Here is a 19193-nt window from a genome sequence, read left to right as displayed (position 1 = left end):
TGCCCGCAATCTGCGAATCAGCTTCCTTGTTTTAGAAAATCTGAAATGTAAAAGCGAGAGGGGCTGGGATCGGAGCCCCAGAGGAGGAGGGAAAAAATGGAATCCCGCGCGGGCAGGCGGCTGGCCAGGAGCACATTCCCCTAGCCTCCCTATGTGCCGACCCCGCGGCCTTGGGAAGCTCCTCCCTGGCCTTTCCTTCCTCCTCCTCCTTCTAGGCGGCAGTGGCGGGCGAAGCGTGAGCGCTGCGGTATTTTGTCCCGAACGGTGACCCCTCCTCTCAGGCAGGCTGCGGCGGCGTCGGTGGCAGCCGAAAGCGGAGGAGGGGCCCGGGCGGGCGGCCCGGCGGCCTGGAGGCCGCGAAAGGTGGAGGCCGGGCCGCCCTTGTGCGCCGCAGGATTGACGGGGGACGGGCAGAAGCTAGCAAGCCCCTCCCGGCCGCCGGGAAGGTGGGGGAAGCCCCGTGCAACCCCCGCCCTCCGGCCGCCGCCGCCCTGCTGGCCCTGCAGCCGTCGCCGCTGCCTCGGGCTACAGCCCCGGGCTCGGCGGTCCCGGCTGGGGAAGGAGGGCGGCGAGCGCGCCCAGAGCCGCCGGAGATGGCAGGAGGGCACTGCGGCAGCTTCGCCGCCGCGGCGGCCGGCAGCGGCGAGATCGTCCAACTGAACGTGGGGGGGACCAGGTGAGCCGGCGGGTAGGGGGTTTGCATTGGGGATGCGGCGGCGGCCTCCTCCTCCTGGTCTCGACGGGGACTGAGAGTCGCGGGAACGAGGGCGAGCGTGGGAGCCAAGCCTGGAGGGGAACGTGGGGGCCTCCAGGCGGGAAGAACGTTGGGCGAATTTTGGAGCTGGTGAAGGATCTGCTCTGGGAAGGGAAGGGCAGAAGGGCCGCTTGGAATCACCGAGGACCAGGCCCATGTGGCTTAGTAGCTGCTGTCCTAGAATGCCAACATTTGCCCCTCCCCCTAAGGTATCAGGCAAGGAGGACCATTACATAGTCTTCCTTACCTCATCTCAGATTAGAGTGTATTTGAGGAATTTATTTAGTAGAAGCCTGGCTTTGTGGTTTGGATGTTGGAGATGAACCTGCCTTCCTTTCTCTTTGGTCAAAAAGGTGTCGGTTTTCTTAGGGTTGAGTACGGTGTTCTTTTCCGCGCCTTATTAGGGGATTTGTAATTTGAAAGATTGCTGTAATGGGAGTGCAGTAGATTTGCAGTACCTAGTTATTTATTTTCAGAATTTCTTGGTGCATGGGCTTGAAGGATCTGTTCAACTTTTAGGACAGTGTGTCCAGAAACTGCAGTTTGAACATTTGCTTTTAGGAAGCTCTGGATATTGGCACGGTGTGGCGCGCCCTTGGAGTAAACAGACTGAAAGCGCTTCTCTGTCCTCTTTCTGGCCTTCCGCCCCTCTTTCTGTGCCTGTTATTAAGTTTGTTGGGGGAAAAAAAAACATAGTTTTTGTGGATTTCCTGTAACTTATGAGTCACTCCTCTCAGAAAAGGGAGTTTGCCAGCTGTTTGAAAGAAGGGTTAGTTGAGTTTTAGGCTGGGTAGGAAATAAACAAGGAAATGCTCTGGAATACAGTGTATTTTTCTGTGCTTAAGAATATGATTTTCAACTAGCATTTTAACAGTATTTTAATGTCTTGGAACCGTAGTGCCAAAGTGTCTACTGTAGTGCTTTAATCCTATACATTTGATAGCTTTCTAGAATTTAACACAGAAAACCGTGGTACTTCGTTCGTTCTTAGGGTTTTTTCCTCTTCCCCTAAATCAAAACTTAGATAATTTACAACATTATTGCAGTTGTATAGAAACCAGTCTTATGGAGATTTATGTCTTCTAATGTAAGAAATGGAGTTTTTCCTAAATTCACGTTAAAATATTGGAAGTTTGGTAACTTGTGGAATACTCCGAAAGAGGAGGCCTGCAATGTGTGTTGATTATACTGAAGAATAGCAGTATAATAATTTAAAATCCCTATACTGGTTTCTACTTGCTATTGATAGTTAATATATTTCTTTTCTTTAATTTTCTTTTATTCTTTTTTTATTTATTTTTTATTTTTTTTGAGATGGAGTCTCGCTCTGTCGCCAGGCTGGAGTGCAGTGGCACGCTCTCCGCTCACTGCAGCCTCCGCCTCCGGTTTCAAGTGATTCTCCTGCCTCAGCATCCCGAGTAGCTGGGTTACAGGCCCGCGCCACCACGCCCAGGTAATTTTTGCATTTTTAGTAGAGACGGGGTTTAACTGCGTTGGCCAGGATAGTCTCGATCTCCTGACCTCGTGATGCTCCCGCCTCGGCCTCCCAAAGTACTGGAATTACAGGCGTGAGCCACCGAGCCTGGCCGATAGTTAATATCTTTCTATTCAGACATTCACAAGGACATACAGTATTATTATAAAAATTAAGCAGTATTGTTATTTACTGTATGGATGGCTTAATACTGAGTGAACTCTTATTAAAGACTGCAGAATTCATTTAAAAGTTTTAACTCATAAGGCGGTTATCTTGGCACTGTAATGTTTTATCTTGTGTTATATTATTTGTGGAACTTGAGCTTATCAGGTTCTAATTTTTTCTAAGTGATATTAGCAAAGATACAAAACAATACATATATTACTGGTTTGAACAGTTGAGAAGACATAAAATTGTTAGTGGGAATGGAAACATTAAAAAAAACTTCAGAAAATTGTTAAGGTAAAATAGCTTATAAAATAAGTAATGGTATGGCCTGTAGAAAACAACATCTGACTCCATATTCTAAAAATACTTTCTAGATTTGCTTTTGAATCATGCACTCGTGCAGCATTTTAGAGCTAGGTAACTTCTAGAAGTCATCTGTATCTTGTACAAAACACAGTGTCACACAGTCACTTAAGCCATTGTAAGAGAAAAATCCTGATATGATTGCCACTGAAGTTCAGGAACTGCTGTGGCATAGCATTGAAGTTCTGAAGTGATAGAGTCAAACTGAAAAGGAGTTTGTTGGGAGCAGAGAAGCATATGCTATTGGTAAGGTCTTTTTTTTTTTTTTTTTCTCAAGAGAATAGACATGAGAATGAATATACTGAAAGGAATTACAGAAATGACTAATTTTATAGTTTAATACTTTGTGGGTGATTCAGAAAGTAGAGAAGATGAAGTTTCATTTAGAATTGTTAATATTTGTTATTTACAGAAAGTAATGAAGTGAATTCACTGACTGAATTTGTGATTAATTGTGTTATGGGTAAATGTGATTTTAGGCCTCATGCAAGAGAGCTGGGACTAGCCGTTGAGGACTCCAGGACAAAGAGCTTTTGAGTCAGGTATATGTTTTCAGTTCCCAGGCTTTATCTCTAACTAGCCTAGCAACCTTGGACAAATATTTTGATGCTTAGTCTATTAAAATGTAAAGTGACAGACAACAGTACCAACCTTGTCAGATTATTATAGGAATTTGAAGTAATAAATGTGAAATGCAAGGGTTAGTGTCTTTATCACTACTTACAGTGCAGAATAGATAACTAGTTAGATTGCTTCCAAGTTAATTTAGTAGGAGGCAAGTTGCATGAAGTGTAACTGTGGATATGCAGATTTCTTTAGTAATTCTTTTGCTGAGACCAGACTGTACCTGACCCTATTCTTGAGACACTGTGGGTATGGGATAAAAAACAAATCAAAACAGAAAAGGCTTTCATGTATGTTTCAAATGATTATGCTCATCATGTGTAATTTTAAGTGTGCTAGTTTTCATGAAGTTATATTTGAGACTAGTTTTGGGGCCAGATGTTTTAAAAAAATTGGTGAGGATGCCTTTGCCCAGAAATTTCAGGTTACTAACCTTTCCCCAAAATACTGATTAAAATTGAAACTGATAATATGATTTTAAGTAGACCTTTGTGATTTTCTAAGTAGTACATACTTTTAATTATTTGGAATACAATTGCTGAATCAGTGGTAAATATGAAAGATTGCAAGTTATAAGCTGTCCTCCTTTGGAATGAATTTGATGGCCTCCAAAACAGTGAATCTGCATTGTCGTGAATCCTTGGAGCCTTCAATTTACCACTGACTGGATTTGCTTTGATTTTGGACCAAGTCAGTTTTCTGTGACTGGGGTAATCTGTGTATTTTTTATTTTTTCTTGAGAGTCTACTAAGAAATGCATTTAGAAGTATATTCAGTGTTTTCTTAAATAAAGTAGCTTCTTTGTTAATCAGATAAATGGGCATAGGAACTACTTAAAACACCTAGACTGTCCATAACCTATGAAATTCGTTAGTAGTCAACTTCTATGTGTTCCCTAAAGTACCCTTTACTGTAGTTTACATTTAAATGTCTTTAATAAATGAATTGTTTTACTGTCTTTCCTTCAGTTAGCCAATGAAAGAATACTTTTCCTTACAAATTGTTAAGTTGTAAGTGGGAAGAAGTGGAGATAAACTTTTTTTTTTGAGACAGAGTCTCTCGCTCTGTCACCCATGCTGGAGCTCAGTGGCACGATCTCGGCTCACTGCCAGCTCCACCTCTCGGGTTCATGCCATTCTCCTGCCTCAGCGTCCCGGGTAGCTGGGACTACAGGCGCCCGGCAACATGCTTGACTAATTTTTTGTATTTTTAGTAGAGACGGGGTTTCACTGTGTTAACCAGGATGGTCTCGATCTCCTGACCTCGTGATCCGTCTGCCTCGGCCTCCCAAAGTGCTGGGATTACAGGCGTGAGCCACGGCGCCTAGCTATGATAAACTTTTAATTGTGATTGGAAAGCATGTTTTGGTAATAAAAGAAAATTTCTTTTAGAGACTAAGGCACTTTTTATGGAACAGTGCATACACTGCTTCTGCTGTTACTGACACTGAGACTGGTAACTGCTAAATGGTTTAAGTGGACAGTTTAGTGACATCTGTTTGTCAACACTAGTGTACTCTGAAAGTGCTCTCTTGTAACCGCAAAATGCTGATCGTACAGAATAATCAAGTCTCCGTTTTGTACAGAACAATTTAACTGAGTTTATAGAGTGTGGTTCTGTTTATCACACATAAGTTTCAATAAACATTTACTGAGCGTGTGCTAGATGCCAAGAACAATGCTTTTAGGTCATCCTCTCTGGCTTTAAGAAAAAGCAACATATACTTTTTAAATACAAAATCCATTTCTGAAGCTGAGTTTGAAAGGTGAATGTACAGATAATCCATTTATCAAGATATGTAGCCTCAGGTGCCTGGATGGACTTGCAAAGTTGAGAGATCCATGAGACTTCTGACACTGCTCTATATAAGCCTTGGTAGTCAAAGTTTTCACCCTGGCCTGCAATCCAGTGCTATTTAATATCCCACTTAGAAGATGGGAGTGGGAAGTAGGATGCATTTTGAGGTTATGCTGAAGTGAGCAAAAAGTAAGCACCTTCCACGTTTTTGATAATTCTAGGCTGCTAATTTAGGTAATGGCAGACAATAGAGGGGTGATACAGTATATACCTGCACAGTCTGGGAAACATCCCTTAGTCATTTTGGCTGGGGCTTGGCCTTTGTTTCCTGGTGATAGTGCATGGTAACTAGTGCCACTATTCAGTCACCTTGTTTAGTTTAAGTATGAAAGATAAAAATAAATTTGGGGATTTCATATAATGCCAGAAAATAAATGTGGAGTGAAGGTAGAGGTTTACTAGGCTGGGTGAGGTAACATTGTAGTTCAAGGTGATATCTTAAAATGAAAATACTCAGAGAAGGGCTGGACTGAGCAAGTACTATATTGCTTTGTTTGCCATATCAGTTTACATAAATTGTTGGTTTGTTGTCCCAGTCTATTATACTGTACTTTGGTAAAGATCCTCCCAGAATTGGTGGTAATATACAAGCTTGATCAAATGACAACCTCAGAACAGTTGTATTGGCTGAATGATTTTTGAATGAATGAAGTCAGCAGTTGCAAATAGCCCAAGACTGCATATAAAGAAGGTGTTAAAAGAGTAATTTACAGTGAAATTACTATGAGCTTAAAAAGAGATAATACAGAATAGGATATTTACAAAAGCTGTTACCTGGAAGGTAAGGCCTGAGTGGTATCAAGAAAGATGGATGGATCTTGAATTATTGGACATGAGGAGGGTGATCTAGCTGAATAAAGATACCAAAATGGTAGTAAGCATGAAGTTTTTTGGGATATGAAGAAGCTTTGTCGTATGAGAGGGGAAAACCAGCGTTTGTATTGGAGAGATGAGATGGAACCTGAAGGTAATTTTGAATGTTGTACTGAGAAGTTGAGACTTGGTGTGATGGGCTAATTGTTGATTCTTCAGCAGAGATCAGCTTATTGGAAAGTAGTGTTTTAAAATGCATTATATGGCAGATAACTAGTTGTTTATTGTTATTGAGAGCTGTTTGTATAATCTTAACTCTGAATTGAAAGTAGCAACATTTAAAAATACTAACTGTAATAAATATATTGTTACAGCTATAACTATAAAACATCTTGTAAATCATTAGCCAGCATATGAAAACAAATTAACTAATACTGAAATTTCAAATCATATTCTTACTTATAATATCAGATGATTTTTAATTGCAGATTTAGTACCTCAAGACAAACTCTTATGTGGATTCCAGATTCGTTTTTTTCCAGGTATGTCTTATAATTCTTTAGTGTATATTTTAATACATTTATTTACCAAAATATAATTTTTGTTAAATTGTTTTTTTTTAATAGAAAAGGTTAACTCTTAAAATATATATATATATATATATATATATATATATATATATATATTTTAACTTGGAAGATAGATAACGTACTCTTAGTGGTCTTTAACATTTGATAAAGAATTATCACATTTGTTTATACTCAGATTTTAAAAACTAACTTTAGATTATTAATGACTTCCAGTTTGCTGAGTGGGAGAATTTCAACACTTCGAGATGAAACTGGTGCTGTGAGTATAATAATCATTGATACATATTTCTCAATTAATGCTTATAGTACTTGTTCCTAATATATAGTTACTCTAAGAATATAGGAAAACTAATATTTTAATAATCACTGAATGAAAGTGGCGTAATTTTATTTCTTGTCATACATAGTTTTTTATAATCAGAGAAGATCCCTAAATAGGGAATACTATATATGGCAATTTAAGTATTCATGATTAGAGCAGTTGTAGAATGTGAGCTTACATTGGCATTAGAAGAAATATTTTTTAGATCAATAATTGAAACTTTAACAGTAAGTGGATAAATGTAAATATTATAATGTTTTTATATTAGAATATGAGGTTAAATTAGTAAAGTCCTACAGTTTTTTATTTTATTTTGGATAATAATCTTGTGAATTTGTTTGTACACCATTGGTACAATGAGGGAAGGAAAGAATTGTAAAGTTTCAGTGCAAAAAATTGGTTTATCCATTTGAAGGCAACAAAGTGACGAATGGTGTTTATTTACTGTGGTGAGATTTGCAGATGAAATAAGGCAACAAAGGCAGATATGTCCATGTGAAATTATAAAAAGTTATCAGTGATAAGATCTCCACAAATCTGTGATGTTTTTCAATTTTTGATCTGCTCTAATGAAAACAAAAGAAATAATTTATAAAGCTTAGAATCTCGTTGATTGTATATATATAGTTGATCATAGTAGGCAGAGTTTTATTACTGGCTGCCATTTCCCTTTCTAGTTGATTTACATAAGTTTTAAAAGTTAAGTTTTTATGGCCAGATCTTTTGTAAATGATTCAAAATAGGTGTTGGTATACATTTCCATAAAAGTTATCAATTATGGACTGGGTGAGGTGGCTCATGCCTGTAATCCCAGCACTTCAGGAGGCTGAGGCAAGTGGATTACCTGAGGTTGTCAGGAGTTCAAGACCAGCATGGCCAATATGGTGAAACCCCCTCGCTACTAAAAATAGAAAAATTAGCTGGCGTAGTGGCAGGTGCCTGAAATCCCAGCTACTCAGGAGGCTGAGGCGGGAGAATTGCTTGAACTTGGGAAGTGGAGGTTGCAGTGAGCCCAGATCATGCCACTGCACTCCAGCCTAGATGACAGAGCAGGACGCTGTGTCAAAACAAACAAACAAACAAAAGTTACCAATTATGTATTTTACATTTTTAAGCAATTTGTTTTCCTCTTATGTATTTTGTGGTGCTTTATTTAAAAAAAAAATTGTCATTACCTCTCCCTAGCTCTGAAGGAAATTGAGATTAGTAAAAGTGTTATGAGAATAGTATTCTTTTCTACTTTCGACAGCAGCGTGCAGTACTTTTCTCAGTTACCCCTGTGTGCATTATTAAAGTACACTGTAGTTTTAACTATTGAACAATATGAGAAAGTATTATGTATTCATATTTTCAAAGTCTTAATTGAATTCTAGACTGTTTCAGATAAAAATGTTTCCTCAGGTGTCACTTTTACCAAAGGTGTCAATATAAGTGATTTTTAAGTAAGGTTTTTTCTGCGTATTAAAATATCAGTTTAATAGTAACTCTTCAGGGCAAGAAAAATACACCATCTCATGAAATGCACACAGAACTACATTCCAATTAGAAACATTAAAATTTAAGAGTGGAAACAAGGAAATGTAGTATTTAAATAATTCAGACTTTGTTACCTATTAGTGTTACAGATATTAAAGTTAAAAGATTAATTTGCGATTTGAAAATAAAACAGTTCTCTTTTTTACAGATATTTATTGATAGAGATCCAGCAGCATTTGCACCCATTTTAAATTTTCTTCGAACAAAAGAACTAGACTTAAGGTAAGAAATGCACTCTTTTTAAAGTAAATTCTTACAGAGAAATATGTCTTTTTAGTATATTTTATGAAAGAAAAGTTTTTTTTGTTTGTTTTGTTTGTTTTTTTTTTTTTCCCTTGAGTTAGAGTCTTGCTCTGTCGCCCAGGCTGGAGTGCAGTGGCATGATCTCTGCTCACTGCAACCTCCGCCTCTCAGGTTCAAACAATTCTCCTGTCTCAGCCTCCTGAGTAACTGGGACTATAGGCACATGCCGCCATGCCCAGCTAATTTTTTGTAATTTAGTAGAGAAGGGGTTTCACTGTGTTGCCCAGGCTGGCCGCGAACTCCTGGGCTCAGGCAATCTGCCCACCTTAGCCTCCCAAAGTGCAGGGATTATAGGAATGAGCCACTACGCCTAGCCAGAAAAGGTTTTATTTATTTATTTATTTATTTTTTACTAATACTTTGATTAAAAGTTTCCTCACACTGAAACTGGATGTGGTGGTACACGCCTGTAATCCCAGCTGCTCTGGAGAAGAGACTAAGGCAGGAGGATCCCTTGAGGCCAGGAGTTTGAGGCTGCAGTGAGCTTTGATCATGCCTCTGGCCAGTACTGCTGTACTATTAGCACAAATAGTTTTGAAATAGAATAAGAAAGTTTCAAGCATTTTTTTTTTTTTTTTTTTTTTGAGACTGAGTCTCGCTCTGTTGCCCAGACTCACTGCAAGCTCCACCTCCTGGGTTCATGCCATTCTCCTGCTTCAGCCTCCTAACTAGCTGAGACTGTAGGCACCCACCACCATGCCCGGCTAATTTTTTTGTATTTTTAGCAGAGACAGGGCTTCACCGTTTTAGCCATGATGATCTCGATCTCCTCACCTCGTAATCCACCTGCCTTGGCCTCCCAAAGTCCTGGGATTACAGGCGTGAGCCACCACCCCCAGACACAAAGTTTTAAGCACTTTTGATATTAAACTAGTTATAACCAGTTTCACAAATAAAAACAATTTAACGTAGTAATTGTATGTGTTTATTAAGGCTGGGGAATATTTTTAAAATAAGGACAAATTCCAACTGAAACCTAAAATGAATCATTAGTATTATAAATTCTGAATCTTCCATTTCTTTTAAATTTTATTTTCATGTTACTTAACTTTACTACTATGAAGTAGCATCATTTCATCTGGATAACATAGCCCTTCCCAAGGCTAGTCTTTTTTTTTTTTTTCTATTTTATTCAAAAAATATTTATTACATAACTATTTTATATAAGCACTATGGTAGGCACTGTGAGGTATACATCAGAAATAGATCATGCTTGCAGGGAATTTACAGTGTAATTGGGGAGATTAAGATAAATATGTATAGAAATGATTATGATAAAAAGTTAAAAGCAACTAATGCCATAAAAGAATGATTTCCATTTCTGTCGTTTGCCTTCTAGACAATTTATTTGTACCAGCCTGATAGAGCCCTAATCTCTCCTTTAGTGACCCAGTTCATATATATGTATATATATGAATGGTTTTTAAGTAGATAACAGAATATTTTTCACATGCAGTTTTTATTTAGACTTCTTAATGATTAAGGATAATAGAAATAAAGAATATTAGGAGAAAAATAATTTTTAAAGCCTTATGACTGTATACATGAAGAACTTAGAGTTTTTTTACTTTCACCTCAGACAATAATACAGGTTTCCAGTGTTAGAGAATTTGTATCATTTGTTTCTTTGTAGGGGAGTGAGTATTAATGTTCTCAGGCATGAAGCAGAATTTTACGGGATCACCCCATTAGGTATGTGCTCTTTTAATATTTGGTGTTTATGTGCTCTGTTAATATTTGATTTGACTCATGTATGAAACTTGCCCTAAATGAATTGTATTTATATCAGGTCCTCATTTTTGATGGATTTGTTCAGTGCTTAGTTTTTGTGGATTTTCATAGTAAAAAGATATTGTGACTTAATTAAAATTTTCCTTTTCTTTCCTTATCCTCTTGAACTAGAGAAAATAAAAATGGAGTACTGTTTTTCTGTTTGCATGTACTCTTGACAAGTTTGCTTTGAAATGTTTTTAGTAAGAAGGCTTCTCTTATGTGAAGAATTGGAGCGTTCCTCTTGTGGCAGTGTCCTTTTTCATGGTTACTTGCCTCCACCAGGTATTTTTACTTTATTTAATCTTTTTAAAAATTCCTTCTATCATGAAGCAAGTATAAGCATATGAATAGGAAAAACTATTCCTTGATTATTGAGTTTTTTATCTGTAAGTCTGCTAGAAATGGTAAGAACTTTTGATTTTTACAGAGATTAAGTCACATTATATATTGGAGCAGGGATTTGGCAAACTTTTTCTGTAAAGAGCCAGAGAGATTTTATGAGCCAGAGGATCTCTGTGACAGCTACTTAACTCGGTTGTGTATACTACATGAAGAATAAGTGTAACTGTAAGCACTACAACTTTATTTACATAAATAGCATTGGGCTGGATTTTCCGTGACCCATAGTTTGCTGACCTCTATGTTAGAGCACTGGTTGTCAAACTGCTTTTTGGCAAAATTAAGGAATTCTGCAGGATAAGTCATTGTCACCTCAGCCCCAGTTTAGTTAGAAGAGCCTGCTTTTACTTGTGTTATAATGTACTTCTGAGCAAGATTTCATTTTAAAAAATGCTCCCCGTCAAATAAAAAAATGTTTGAAAGTATAGGGAAATTCAGTCCTAAATCAGTTAAATTAGTGCGTAGTACCTAACACATAATACCTGTACCATAATTGTAAAGAGTGGCTGACAGACTGGATTAATTACCCATTAATTCGGTAACCTAAAGCTTATTTATTGTAGACAGTATGGCAGTAGCAGAAATCTGTTGACAGAATTTTGTCTTTCTCTTTGTTTTTTTCATTTTCATTTTATTTTTTAATTGTAATGAAATTATTTGCAATAATTTGCTATATTGGAAGATGTATTTCGGCTTTAATGAAATTCACATTTTTATGTTTCTTTGTTACAATGTGATATTTTTAATTTTTGAAAGGTGAACTCAGGAATGTATTTTTCTTCTTCTTCTTTTTATAGGGATTCCCAGTCGTAAAATAAACAGCACAGTCAGATCTGCTGATTCTAGGAATGGACTTAATTCTACAGAAGGTGAAGCCCGGGGAAATGGTACACAGCCTGTTCTCTCTGGAACGGGAGAAGAAACTGTTAGGCTAGGTAAGCAAAGATTACAGAAATTGAAAAAGAAAAATATGTATATTTTTAGTTTTAGGTGATATTGAGTAATTACTTTTAAAGATTTTTGCCTCATCTCCTTTTTTATCCAGATTTATCATTTATATCTTGGAAAGGTCTCATTTAACGCTTAATTTTTATTTAAAATACTATGTAATCTTTTGTCTTCTCTGAATCTTAAGAACAGCGTTGACAAAATGTATCTGGTAAGAGCCAGAAATTAAATATTTTAGGCTTTGTGGGCCACACGTTCTCTGTCAGACCTACTCAACTTTGCCATTATAGCGTGAGCACATAGTGGACAATATGTAAACAAGTAAGCATGGCTGGATTCTAACAAAACTATTAACCAAAACAGGCAGAAGGCTGAAATTGGCCTGGGGGCTGTAATTTTCCAACCCCCAGTTTAGAATGTAAAATATTTCTTTTTCCAAAATCAACAGGATTTCCTGTGGATCCACGAAAGGTGCTAATAGTAGCTGGCCATCACAACTGGATTGTAGCTGCATATGCCCATTTTGCTGTGTGTTACAGGTAATGTATAATTAATAATGCTTTGCTTTTAGAGGTGGTAGTTTTAAAATTAATTGTGATTTTATATTTTTAGATTGAAAAGCTATTTTTTTCAGTCATCAAGTTTTTTGCCTGCATATTTTACTCATGTCTGTGTCATCTGATTAAGGTTTAGTTTACTTTTATTTTTGCAGCTAATTTGGTAAATATTTCTGGTAGCCTTTTTGTGTTGTAAACATTTCACAGGCAAGTGTGGACTGTCATAAAACTGAGATATCTTGATGTATTATTTATTGCTTATACCTAGCTTCTGAGACTGTAGTATATAATGACGTTAAACAGGATTATTAATGTGAGCTCCCTGATGGTCTACCTCTAATGATTCAGTGTTTTGTATTCTATAGCAAGGGAGAGTACATTGGTCATAATTACCACATTTTGGGAAGTGAGGTAGTAAAACAGGGCAGTTGTTGCACAAGTGGTATAGTTTAATATCTAATATGTGAAACTTACAAAGAAGTAGTTTGGTTTTACTAATGCTTACATTCTCAGAGCCTGAGAAGCAATGAAGAATAGTGTAGACCGGTTAATTTTTTTTTTCAGTTGGGACTCTTAGTTCAAAATCACTGTATTCATTGAGAAATGTTGATGACAGAGAATGGTGTAGAAGCACAAAAGTGGTTGGAATATACTAGCTTAGATTATTATTTCATTTAATTGCAGAAAAATCAAAGATATATAAACTATTTGTTTATCCCTATTGAGTTCAGTTAAGAAAAAATAGTCATGATAAGTCGAAAAATACCTAATATGTCTTCTAAACTTTACAGATATAGTTTAAAGAATCCCAGATGTATTTATTTTTAATCTGAATTTATGAAAGGTTTGGCATGTCTGGTAGTGCTGTTTATATCAGTAATCTCAGGTTTATATTTTCCTTGTAGTAATGATTAAGCACTGCAGACTTTATGTTTTAAGAGTGTTTTGGCGGGGCACAGTGGGTCACGCCTATAATCCTAGCACTTTGGGAGGCCGAGGTGGGTGGAGTTGAAGATCAGCCTGACCAACATGGTGAAACCCCATCTCTACTGAAAATACAAAAATTAGCCAGGTGTGGTGATACATGCCTGTAATCCCATCTACTCAGGAGGCTGAGGCAGGAGAATCGCTTGAACCCAGGAGGTGGGGGTTGCAGTGAGCTGAGATCTCCCCATTGTACTACAACCTGGGCAACAGAGCAAGACTCTATCTCAATAAATAAGTAAATAAATTTTTTTAAGAAAGAGTGTTTTGTAGATTTCTAATTTTAATTATGAAATAGCATGGACTTTTTTTTGCGTAATTTTTTTGGGGATGGTTTTGTATGAGGCAAGGCTAATTTGGTAAAGGTATTTTTTTTAGGATGCGTTGTTTTGAATTTATCATCTTATGTATTTGAATTGGGATGACTTGTAGACTCTTGTTTACATATTATGTATGTATTTTTGTCAATAACGAATTCCAGAAGGCTTGTGAAATAAGTAATCGAAGTGTAACAGCCTAACTTTCATTTTGTCATTGTACACAATACTGAAGATTGCTCTTTTCCGGAAACACCACATTATGACGCAAAATTATTACTCACTGGGTAATAATTGTAAGCAGGATGATGCTATTACATTTTCCAGTCTTTGTGTTTGCATTGATCACGATCTTTCTTTGCTTTCACCAAGTGTCTGACATTTCAGAGCAATATACTCATGCAAAACGACGAAGGAAGAAAATTGAGGACATATTTGGATTGCCTCACATATAGTTAAATCATTCAGCACAATGGCAATAAAAAGATTTCAAAAGAAAGAAAAATATTTAAACTAGAAGTGTAATCTTTTCTACAAGTTGTTTTTCCTCAAGTTTTTATATCAGTAAGTTACAAAACCTTTAAAAACAGAGTGGTACAGTGAAGACCTGTAGGATGTTCTCCTAGCTTCACTAATTTTCTACATGGTTAGGCTTTATGTTTATGTCTCTTTTTCTTGCTGAGTTTATGACAGTGTTATTTCTATTAATGAAGAGTAGTTGTGTGAATTGCTGCCCCCTTGGGGCGTATATTCCACTTTAGATCTTTAATCCTTGTGGAGTTTACTTTTTGTATGTGGTATGAGATTTAAGGATTTATTTTATTTTCTTCTCAGTGGATAGGTAATTATGTTCTGACAATTTATTACGTAAATCATTCTTTGTCAGTGAATCTGATAGCCCATTTTATCTTGCTTTATGTGTGTGTATATACTTGGATCTGTTTTTCAGTTCTCTCATGTCCTTATGAAATATGTCTATTCTCATACAATTTGAGGTGAAGTATGTTCATAGTAAGTTTCAAAATCTCACAGGGCATGTCCTCTCTACTGTATTTTATTGAGGTCTTCACGTAGGAAATAACTAGACATAACCACATTCTTCGCATAGCTGTCTTAACTTCAGAGGGTTGGTTCACTAGGCAGCAGTAAGATGATGGAGAGGTGAAATAACAGAGCATATTCTTACATATTTTTTTTATTTATTATTATTACTTGTTTTGTTTTGTTTTTGAGATTTTGAGACAGAGTCTCGCCCTGTCACCCAGGCTGGAGTGCAGTGGCATGATCTCAGGTCACTGCAACATCTGCCTCCTGGGTTCAAGCAGTTCTCCCACCTCAGCCTCCTGAGTAGCTAGGACTACAGGTGTGCACCACCACACCTGGCCAACTTTTGTATTTTTAGTAGAGATGGGGTTTCAACATGTTGGCCAGACTATTCTCAAACTCCTGATCTCAGGTGATCCACGCGCTTCGGCCTTCCAAAGCGCTGGGATTCCAGGCGTGAGCCACTGTGCCTGGCCTTGTTCTACGTATTTTGAATGGATTACTTGTATGGAAAATTATAGGGCAAATATGTACCTTCTTTGTAATTTTTTAAAAAACAAGTGAATTCACATATCTTATTAAGAGTTAAATTCTGTAGTTGTTATAGTCATTTTTAAATATGCTGTCCTGATTCTTTTACCCTTTTTTGACATATCTTTTTTGTGTAGTACCCTAATTACTATAGAGAAAAACAACTTAGAAGAAGTAATATCTCTGTAAAAGATGAGATTATATAGTTTTTTTTTTTTTTTTTTTTTAAGTGAATCCAAGTTTATTAAGAAAGTAAAGGAATGAAAGAATGGCTACTCCTTAGCCAGAGCAGCCCTGAGGGCAATTCCCAGAACTGAATGTTCCTCCCCTTTTTAGACCATATAGGGTAACTTCCAGACACTAGATGTCATTTGTAAACTATCATGGGACTGGTGGGAGTGTCTTTTAGCATTATAATGCATTATAATTAGCGTATAATGAGCAGTGAGGACGAGCAGAGGTCACTTTTGTTGCCATCTTGGTTTCAGTTTTGGCTGGCTTCTTTACTCCATCCTGTTTTGTCAGCGGGATCTTTGTGACCTGTACCTTGTGCTGACCTCCTTTGTTACTCTGTGACTAAGAATGCTAACCTCCTGGCAATGCAGCCCAGCAGGTCTCAGCCTTATTTTACCCAGTCTCCATTCAACTCTGGTTTGAACGCCTCTGACATATTTTCCCCTTCCCTTTTACAAGGGTACTCTTAATCCTAAGGGTTGCAGAGGGAGAAGATTCATCTTCTGTAACTTCTGCAGTCGAATAGGGATGATGATATTTCTGCCTATTAGGGTCTTCTGCATTCAGAGTAGAGGAATGCTCAGTCAGAAACTATCAGTATGGTGAGAACTCTGATTTCTGACAAAAAGTGATGACTGGAAAATTAATAAGTGTTCAATATAAGAAAGCACTGAGTAAGCTTATCTTTCATTCCTACACAAAGAGAACAACAGCAATATATTCTACAGTAGCACGGCAAAATAAGTAAAATTATCCCAAGTAAACTAAATAAGAAGGCTTTTCATGAACTGGGAAATTGTTGCAACCAAGCTGATACGGACTTGGAACCAAGCTGATATGCTAGCCAATTCCAATACATGCTCACAGTTAGAATACTGATCCAGATTTTTGTGTTACCCATGCCTCTTGTTTCTTCTGAACAGCAGCCACAGATCACCGCTTGGTCCACAGGAATAAGCAGGGTGAGTCCAAATTGCAGAAAAAACTCAAAAACCACTGATGAGACAAATCTAATAAAAGATATACCATAATTTTTGAAACAATTTTCCTCTCTTCAGTCTTTCATTTTTACTAAAGACAAGTCGTGGTAGGACTGATTTATTTGCAAAATAAACTTTAGTCTTATTATACTTGGCCTGATTATTTGTATAAAGTGCAGCAAGAATGATTAGTTCCTATGTAGGCTCTTTTTAAATTGACTTTGATGAAACTTTGATCCATAAAGAATCTCAAATTAGACTTCTTAAAGCCTTGAGCCTTGCCATGGATTTATCATTGCCTGCAAACACCTATATGAATCAGATAAGTTTCTTTCCTCTTGAGGTTTCATGATAACTTGGGGCTTCTGGTCATGTCAGAAAGTGACTTTCTTTACTTACCCCAGACAGGTCAGGAACCTTGTACAGGGACCATGTAGACAAGGTATGTGGCCAGTTTTCCCAAGGGGCTTTTATCAGCACTATAAGTCAAATTTGGTTCCTTAAACAAGTCCATATCTGAAAGTATGCTATTCCAGTCAAAGCCTTGGTAGAATAACCAGTTTCTCTAATTGTCTTCTGTTACAAAAGAAAACAGACTCTTATTGCAGTTATATATCGCCGTAAGTTAAGAATACTCACAAATAGTTTCCAAATTCTGGAGAGATCAGGTAGAGAGAAAGAAATATGCTTCAAATTTTGTTTCTAAGAGTATACTTTACTCAATTGTTAAAAGCTGCAAAATCTCAAAAGAAAAGTGTTCTTGACTCCAAAGTTTCAGCTAATTGGTGCTGCAGTCTATTTCCTTTGGGTCAGGGGTCTCTCCACTATCTCATTTCATGGTTTCCCAGGAAGATGTTACTGGAAAGGGGTTCTCATCCAGACCCCAAAAAAGGGTTCTTGGATCTCTCAAAAGAAAGAATTTGGGGTAATTCCTTAGAGTAAAGTGGAAGCAAGTTCATTAAGAAAGTAAAGGGATAAGAGAATGTCAGCAAATTTTAGTGTTTATTAGGTTAAGTATTTAAGTATTTTCATTTGTTTATCTTAACAAATGAATCCCATCTGGTGGCTGAAGAGGATCGTTACAAATTATACAATGCTTAGGAAAAATTGATACATTTTTCTCTGTTGCTTTGAAGTTTAAGGAAATCATTAGTTCTTCAAATTAATAGGCTCAATTGTATATTCTTATGAATTATAGTTGTATTACTTGGCATACATATTTAAGGGAACATGAAGTTGATGTGTTTCCATTTAGGCCCTTAGGTGACTATCATTTATGAATACCTAAGTTTGCTTTTTGCAGTGAATGTCAGGTAGTTTGCAAAAGAACACTTCTTTTCTTTCATCTTCTATTTATTCTCTTTAGGTAAGACAAAAGAGAAGCTTTATAGTTATATTTGCATCATTTGTTTAGTTTAAAAATAGATACTTCATAGTTCAACTCATTCATTATTATGATTACGTAACTGCTAAAGCTCTAAATGTATGAAGGCTGCTATACATATAATCACATAGAAAACATGTCTTTAAAACCTAAATGCATATAGGGCAGAAAGAATTATTAAAAACTGACAGGAATATTTAATAGAGAAATTAGGTATTAAAGAATACACTAACTTTGACATTTGGGTAATCAATAGTTCCATACAGTTTTGCATTTAGACCTTTAAAAACTAGTCTTCACAAGGTATTCTGCACCTTCTCATTTTTTTATATAATAGTGCTAAGGTATTGGAATGCATGTGATGCACTCACTTATCTTAGTGTTTCTGGATTGACTGTCCATCTGAAGCACAAAAAGCAAGAGATTCAGTGTGTGTCGTTTCAGTTAATAAACACTGAAAAGCTGATTAATAACTGAAAGGTATAATAATTCTGAAATTCAGATTTTTGCTGATTGTACTCACAAGATGACAGTATCATTTGTGTGTGTGCGTGTATGTGTATGTGTGTGTATGTGTAGAGAAACATGAAAGATAAAACCATCTTTTTTTAAAGTTTTTGAATTTTTTTAAAATTTAGAAGACTTACTAAATTATTCTTTGGAGAAATATAGAACTGTAGTCTCTTTCAAGTCGTTATATGTCCTATGTATGCAGGTATAAAATACCCCAAGGATAATATTGTGGCTTCATAGGCGATATATATCAACGAAATTTTATTTGTAATAGGAAGGTGGATGGGTAACTGGTTAGTGTTTTTTTGTTTTTTGTCATTGTTTTTTGTTTTTGGTGCATTGATGTGTATTGTATTTGCTTAATTGCTACCGAGTCTACCTTATGTGCTTGTTCTTCCTTAACAGAATCAAAGAATCTTCAGGATGGCAGCAAGTGTTTACGAGCCCATATTTGGATTGGACTATCGAACGAGTAGCTTTAAATGCAAAGGTGGTTGGAGGGCCACATGGAGACAAAGACAAAATGGTTGCTGTTGCCTCAGAGAGTAGCATCATCTTGTGGAGTGTTCAGGATGGGGGAAGTGGAAGTGAAATTGGTAGGAAGAATCTTGTTTATGTTGTAATTTGATGATATTAATATTTTGAAGTTTATAAAAGAGATTGACACTGAATATGGAAATTAACCTGGACTATCACTTAGCTAGAGCTGCCACAGTATTTAC

At 36.9% G+C, this 19193-nt stretch overlaps 1 protein-coding gene across 3 annotated transcripts in view; it reads left to right on the top strand.

Moving 5' to 3' along the window:
- The first annotated feature begins 209 nt into the window (after positions 1-209).
- Positions 210-19193, top strand: part of KCTD3 (potassium channel tetramerization domain containing 3) — a 56303-nt gene continuing 37319 nt past the window's right edge. The window contains exons 1-10 of one of the 3 annotated variants that reach the window (XM_030936495.1): positions 285-676; positions 3242-3304; positions 6545-6598; positions 6860-6905; positions 8653-8726; positions 10441-10499; positions 10782-10862; positions 11777-11914; positions 12376-12466; positions 18877-19067. In XM_030936495.1, coding sequence (XP_030792355.1) covers positions 6570-6598; positions 6860-6905; positions 8653-8726; positions 10441-10499; positions 10782-10862; positions 11777-11914; positions 12376-12466; positions 18877-19067 — 709 coding nt within the window. In that variant the 5' untranslated portion in view covers positions 285-676; positions 3242-3304; positions 6545-6569. Of the gene's footprint in view, positions 677-3241; positions 3305-6544; positions 6599-6859; positions 6906-8652; positions 8727-10440; positions 10500-10709; positions 10863-11776; positions 11915-12375; positions 12467-18876; positions 19068-19193 lie in introns of all 3 variants that reach the window. The other 2 variants (XM_010356784.2, XM_010356801.2) reach the window with 2 other exon arrangements.

This window comes from Rhinopithecus roxellana, chromosome 8, assembly GCF_007565055.1.
Source record: "Rhinopithecus roxellana isolate Shanxi Qingling chromosome 8, ASM756505v1, whole genome shotgun sequence".
Lineage (NCBI taxonomy): Eukaryota > Metazoa > Chordata > Mammalia > Primates > Cercopithecidae > Rhinopithecus > Rhinopithecus roxellana.
This window is presented reverse-complemented; position numbering and strand designations above follow the sequence as displayed.